The sequence below is a fragment of the Podarcis vaucheri genome (genome assembly GCF_965113315.1).
Source record: "Podarcis vaucheri genome assembly, chromosome: 4".
In the NCBI taxonomy this organism is placed as follows: domain Eukaryota; kingdom Metazoa; phylum Chordata; class Lepidosauria; order Squamata; family Lacertidae; genus Podarcis; species Podarcis vaucheri.
The window spans coordinates 66,241,126-66,247,398 of record NC_138762.1 but is presented as its reverse complement, the minus strand read 5'-3'; the positions used below and the strand labels follow the sequence as shown (position 1 = coordinate 66,247,398).

The window sequence follows — 6,273 nt, the reverse complement described above, 5'->3', positions numbered from 1 at the left end:
TGGAGTGTGTGCCAAGCAGGGTGTGTGCCAAACAAGTGTTCCAAGACTTGTTCATATACCAGACTTGCACAAAGTAGGTTTTTGTTTTTGTCTTAATTGTGTGGCCAGTGACCAGCGCATGGAGAAGTACCTGGCCAACAGAACTAGGGGATGTGGTGATAGATGGCACCTAGCAAAACATTACCGCACAGCACACATGTAGAACCAAAACCCACCTACAAAATGAACTTCAATACCCTCATAGTTGGGTAGCATGTGATTTATGTTGGATTTCCCCGTTACCATACTGAGGGCTGATTGCTGTTTGTCCTGATTCCCCTGGGGGAAGCGAGGGGCAAACAGAGGTATGGATAAGCCCAACTGGGGATCAGGAAAATCCAAATTAAATATTGGGGGGGGGGGCTTGGGGAGCCACCTGGATGAGAACAATGCTGTGCAGATGATGTGAAAAACACGTGTGCATAGGATGCTAAACTGCCATGTATATTTAGTCCTCCCTTGTGAGAATACATCAGTAGGTGGGATAGGAGCCTTCGTGGAAGGCTGTGCCGCAAGGGGGGTTGCAAGGAGGTCAGGAAGCCTGAGACAAAGGCCCTCTCCTCTCCCTCCAGGGCGCGGTGATGTGCGGGTTGCTCGCTCCAGAAGGTGGCGGTCTCCGCACAGCCTTGCTTGCCTTTTGCCTCGGGCCTTGATGAGTCAGAAGTTTCCACCCGGCATCATTTCCTGGAAAGATGAGGTAAGAGATGAAGGAGGAACGGCGCGCGGGGGGGGGAGAGAATGGAGGGGCAACTTGTGATTGGCTGGGAGTGGGGATGGCGGTGGCATAAATAGGGGCTGCTCGGCGGGCACCCGGAGTAGAGTCCGCTGCGCCCTCGTTCGGTGGCTTTGCTGTTTCGCTCCGAGAGCTGCTGCGGGATGCTGGCAGCCTGACTGTGCCGCCGCCGCCGCAGCTGCCCACGCCGCGCCCGGGACGCGAATGAAGAAACTGCTCCTCCTGCTCTTCAACTATCGGGGACTCACGCGAGGCGGGGGACGCAAAGGGAAACGCCGCCGAAAATGGCCTCGTTCCGTATCCGCGCCGCGCGGCCCGAGGACTGCGCCGACCTCCTGCGCCTCATAAAGGTAGATCTCGCTCTGCGCCAGGCCAGGCGCAGGCAAGAAACGAGCAGATGCCATGAACAAGAGTGGAAAAACAAAAGTCACGTCCATTGGCCTCCTTTCGTCTTAAGCCTCTTGAGAGGTTTTTCCTTTTTTTTTAATATAATAAAAGTTGTTCTCTGAACTGAGCGCGCCGTCCTGGGTGGCGGAGGGGGAAGGAAGAATTGCGCGCTTTTATCTTTGCCAACCAGAGAGGCTGCTTAGCGAGGCACGCCGAAGTAGGGCATTTTTATCAGTTGCCACCACACGCCTTCCGACTTTTTTTAAAAAAAAGGAACGACAAAAAAAAAAATAGTTCAGGTGGGATAAAAATAAGAGACTGGACGACACGGATCTCTTAGTATTTTTACCCGTAGATAAACCTGCACCTGCTTTAGGCGGTTTGTGTAGCAAACCAAAATGCTAACGTTTGACGTGTGTATAGCGAGGGAGAAATTCCCCACGTATGTACTCGGCGACACACCAGTTTGAACTGCAATCTTATACGTTTGGAGTGTAAACATGCCTAGAATTTCTCGCCATGGCAGTTACTCTGGAAGCAAAAACGATCTTGTGTTTTCGATCTTTCAGGAGCCCCCCCCCCTCCAGTTCTTGTCTAGCTTAGCACATACAGTTCAAGGGCAAAGGTAGGCCACTGAGGCTGGGAACTGTTTGTTCTACAAGCGAAATAACTTCCTTCTGGGCACAGACACCTTTGCCCTCCTGAGTTGGCAAAACATCCTCTTCCTGCTGTTGCGAAATAGGCTGCAGACAGTTTCTACCCTCTGCAGAAGTGACTGCTGTAAAGAAAAAAGGAAGCAAGGACCCAGCGCCAGAACTGCACTTGAAAGTGATTCAGCCGTTCATCTGGTCTAATTCCTTTGATGGGATGTCCCATTAGATACAAACATTGAGGAACACATATTTCACTTGGGAATTCCCCCCCCCAAAAAAAAAGGTTTAGCATTAACTTACATTTCTTAAATACATTGGAATTATTATTAACGCTTTCGTTCCTGTCATTTTAAATGCTTAAAACATGTCAAGAATGGAACAGCTCAATTCCGTGCATCCTTATTTGGAAGTAAGTCTCAAGTGTTCACTAGGGCCTGCTTTGGGGGCAATGCGTGTAAGGGCTGCCTTATTAATCTTTAGGCAATTCCCTCAGGTCCTTCAGGGTGTAGAATCAATACTGTACATAATCCATTAACTGTATAGTTCCCTACTGAATTTTCACTCTTCTCAGAAGCGAAGCAGATAGTATTCTATAAAATGGGTTTTTCTATATAGACTGTGGTCCATGGCGCAAGAAAAAGAAGTGCAAAATATGTTAACAGAAGTTGGTCCAATGAAATATAACTAAACATATATGCTTTGTTTTGGACAGGAGCTTGCTAAATATGAAGAAATGGAGGATCAAGTGGTACTGACTGAAAAAGGTAATATAAAATAAGACTACCAGGACAGTTTTATGACAATTCAACCTGGGGATAGGAAAACTGTAGCTAGATAATACATTTATTGTAATCCTGTAGATCTACTTGAGGACGGCTTTGGAGAACATCCCTTCTACCACTGCCTTGTTGCAGAAGTGCCAAAAGAACACTGGACAGCCGAAGGTGAAACTTTTTTAAAAAATTAATTAGAAAATCACAGAATGTAAATAACAATGCTTATAATAAGTAAGACTCTAGCCATACTTCATTGCAAAGGTGAATGCTAAAACTTACTGAACTTTTCAAATTGTATCTTATTGTTCAGTTATCCTGAAGGTGATGGAGAACCAGGTATAATCGTAAAAGAACAAAACTATAATTCCACTTCGTTACATGGCTGTTTTTGTTTGACCCTGACTTATCACTATGTAATCCTGTTGAATCACATGTTTTCTTTAATTTGTCCCCAATCTTCAGGTTACAGTCTCTAGCTTCGCCATGTACATGGCCCTTCCGTGTACATGGATGGGCGGGGAGGTAACTAAAAGATCCGTTACACAATAAAGTAGATGATCATGATATATGAGGTAAGGTCTCCAGGGTCAAATCCTATTCCAAAAATGTACCTCAAAAAGAAAGAGAAAAAAGCATATACAAAACACTCGGTAGATCAGAAATCCTGTATGTAACTCTGTTCCTTGGATTACATGTAACAAGATTGAAGTTCTAAATATGAATATTGACTAGGATGTAGTAAGGATAGTGAACAATTGTTCCCTTTGCAAGCAGAAGCATAGGAGAATGAGGCAAGCAATGAAACAAAGAAAACACTTGAAAGCAACCACTATTTCCTTGAAATATTCATATTGGAAAAATAATAGCTGCTGTATTTGCTCTTAGCTGTCACAAAGGCAATCCTGTAGTCTCGTCCTTTAAAAAAAAAGAGTGATTGCATTGTAAACAAATGGACATCAATTAATGTGGAAAACAAACTTCAGGGGCTTTTGCTTTGGGAGTTTTATGTTCCAAAATCTAGAAGGAAGCAGAGTTGAAATGTTTGCCACAATATTCTGATCTGCCGTGTAAAATTGTAGAAGCCTGAATTGTTTTCCAAAGTGGTATCAATAGGGTATGTACAGAGACTCTCCAGCAAAAGGCTATAATTATGATGTAATTGTTGACACAACTTGCCAGGTGTTGCAATTACGTAATTCCTGGGTATGTGCAAGAACAACATGAAACTGTGACCAAAAAATATGATGCTGGTTTTTGAGGGTCTTAGAACTTTCCAGGATGGCCTTAACTTGCTAGGAATTCCTGTCTTACTTAAACTGCAATTCATTATAATGTGATGAGTGCTAAACTTGGCTTATTGCATCATAAGATTAATTTTGCATGTTCGGAGTGACTATTTTGGCACAAGCATGTGATATTTCGTATATACTAACATGTTGCTTTATTAAAAAGGTACTCTGTATGTATGCACATGTATGTAAAATAAATATGTTTTGTTGCAGGATACAGTGTTGTGGGCTTTGCCATGTATTACTTCACGTATGACCCATGGATTGGAAAACTGCTGTATCTTGAAGACTTCTTTGTAATGAATGAGTTCAGAGGTACCATTTAAATTTTAAGGAAACATTTTACAATTAAGTTTGATTCAACTCTTCTAAAAACACGACTAATAAAATTGCACTTGTTTTATTTTTAGGTTTGGGCATTGGTTCAGAAATTCTAAAGAATTTAAGTCAGGTAAGAAACTGATATGGGAAAAGTGTTCTAAAATGATCACTTAACCAAAATCACACTTAGTTGGGAAATTATTCAATCCAGATTGTGCAGTGCCCATTGATAAGTGTGCCTTTGATTGAGTTTGCATTAATACAGCATAGAAAGCAGTATCCCAATAGGTACACGAAGTACTTTTATTTAGAACACGTCCCAACATGTAATTTTTTTTACATAAATGTTTTCAACAGAGTTGTGTCATTAAAGCATTTCCTGCACCTATTGGGATATCTCTCATGCAACTTTTAAATATCCTTCCTTGGATTAATGGTGCTGCCTTCTTTGTGACAGCCTGGCCCATGATAGAGTTCTCTGTGGTAGCACACTGCCTCATTGTTCTGATGATGGGAGTGTTCAGATGACCAGTCCACCTTGGAAACATCCTCTCAAAGGAGGTATAAGTAGTAAACCGCATGACCAAATGTAGCGTGGCTCAGTACCATGTGTCTTTTCAAGGAAATACTGTACAGCAGAAGCACACCACTACGTTTGAACTTGTGAATATTGCAATATCCACCAGGCCATTCAGATATTTAGGGTTCCCCTTCTGCTTCAGTTGCATATTGGCATTATTTGTTCAAGGTTGCAAACTGCTCAAGAAGCACATTGGGAATGTTTTTTGTAACTTATCCTAGAGCTCTTCGTTTTCAAGAGATTTATAGTAGACTAGGGAACCTAGAAAATAGATCAAGTAGGGATTCAGTGAAACAACGTAACTGCTACCACATCTGGAAATTCCCTACATAGAACTTTTTTTAAGAAGCAGTACCACATCCCAGCACACAGAAATACTCCCTTAATTATTCCTGCCCATTTTCTTTCTCTAGGTGGCTGTCAAATGCCGTTGCAGCAGTATGCACTTCTTAGTAGCTGAGTGGAATGAGCCTTCCATCAGGTTCTACAAGAGACGGGGAGCTTCTGACCTGTCATCTGAGGAAGGATGGAGACTTTTCAAAATAGACAAGGAGTACTTGATGAAGATGGCAGCTGAAGAGTGAGGAGCTGAGCTCTCAGGACAATAGCAATTTGCATCCAATAATTCCTTTTTGACTGTCCTTCCTGTTTCCTATCCAACCTTGTAGTAATGAAATAAGTTAATATGGACCCTAATTCAAAAGCTTTATTGTTTATTACCAGTGGCATAAATATGATTGCTGGAGTTTGGGGACTCTAATCCCACAGGCAGTGACAGTTACAGAGTCAAGTTACTTGTCTGCCTCCATCCTCTCATCAGTACACCCGTGATCCAGAAATGTATATTGTATATAACTTCATTCTTGCAAGTGTCATTCAAATGTGTACAGTGTACACACTGGTAGGGTTTTTTCTTAATTATTTGCATTCAAAAGCAAATAAACTGTTTTTCATGCTAGCGACACAAACTGGTGTAATATTTTATTCAGTGGTTCTGTGATGCACTTGTTTATTATGTACTTTTAGACCCATGAAATTTCATTGATATCACCGTGGGGAGATTTGCAAAGACTTTGGTCCCCCCCCCCCAATCATCTGACTTCGCTGGTGGTGTCATCAGTTAATGAGCTGCAGGGAAGGGTTAATATCTGGTTTTGAGCAGTCTTTAAAAAGCTGCCACAAGACTTGTTTTTGCTGCAATGTCTTTAATGGTTGCTAAAAGCCAATGTGGGTGGCGCTGTGGTGTAAACCACTGAGCCTTGGGCTTGCCGATCAGAAGGTCGGCGGTTTGAATCCCCACAATGGGGTGAGCTCCCATTGTTCAGTCCCAGCTCCTCCCAAACTAGCAGTTCGAAAGCACGTCAAAGTGCAAGTAGATAAATAGGTACTGCTCCGGCGGGAAGGTAAATGGCGTTTCCATGCACTGCTCTGGTTCACCAGAAGCAGCTTTGTCATGCTGGCCACATGACCCAGAAAAACGGCCTGCGGACAAACG

General features: G+C 42.9%; 1 protein-coding gene across 1 annotated transcript; it reads left to right on the top strand.

Annotated features, from left to right (window-relative positions):
* The first annotated feature begins 838 nt into the window (after window positions 1-838).
* SAT1 (spermidine/spermine N1-acetyltransferase 1) lies at window positions 839-5,741 on the top strand. The gene is made up of 6 exons (XM_082220462.1): window positions 839-1,122; window positions 2,525-2,576; window positions 2,673-2,756; window positions 4,091-4,192; window positions 4,288-4,328; window positions 5,192-5,741. The coding sequence occupies exons 1-6, from the start codon at window positions 1,057-1,059 to the stop codon at window positions 5,360-5,362; spliced, it is 516 nt and encodes a 171-aa protein (XP_082076588.1). The 5' UTR covers window positions 839-1,056; the 3' UTR covers window positions 5,363-5,741.
* Window positions 5,742-6,273: the final 532 nt, after the last annotated feature.

What these genes read in the sequence shown, in the direction of transcription:
- SAT1 (XM_082220462.1), top strand. Translation starts at nt 1,057, where the DNA reads ATGGCCTCGTTCCGTATCCGCGCCGCGCGGCCCGAGGACTGCGCCGAC. An exon ending in ACCTCCTGCGCCTCATAAAG is followed by an intron (nt 1,123 to 2,524) that starts GTAGATCTCGCT and finishes TGTTTTGGACAG; the next exon opens with GAGCTTGCTAAATATGAAGA. An exon ending in TGTAATGAATGAGTTCAGAG is followed by an intron (nt 4,193 to 4,287) that starts GTACCATTTAAA and finishes TTTTATTTTTAG; the next exon opens with GTTTGGGCATTGGTTCAGAA.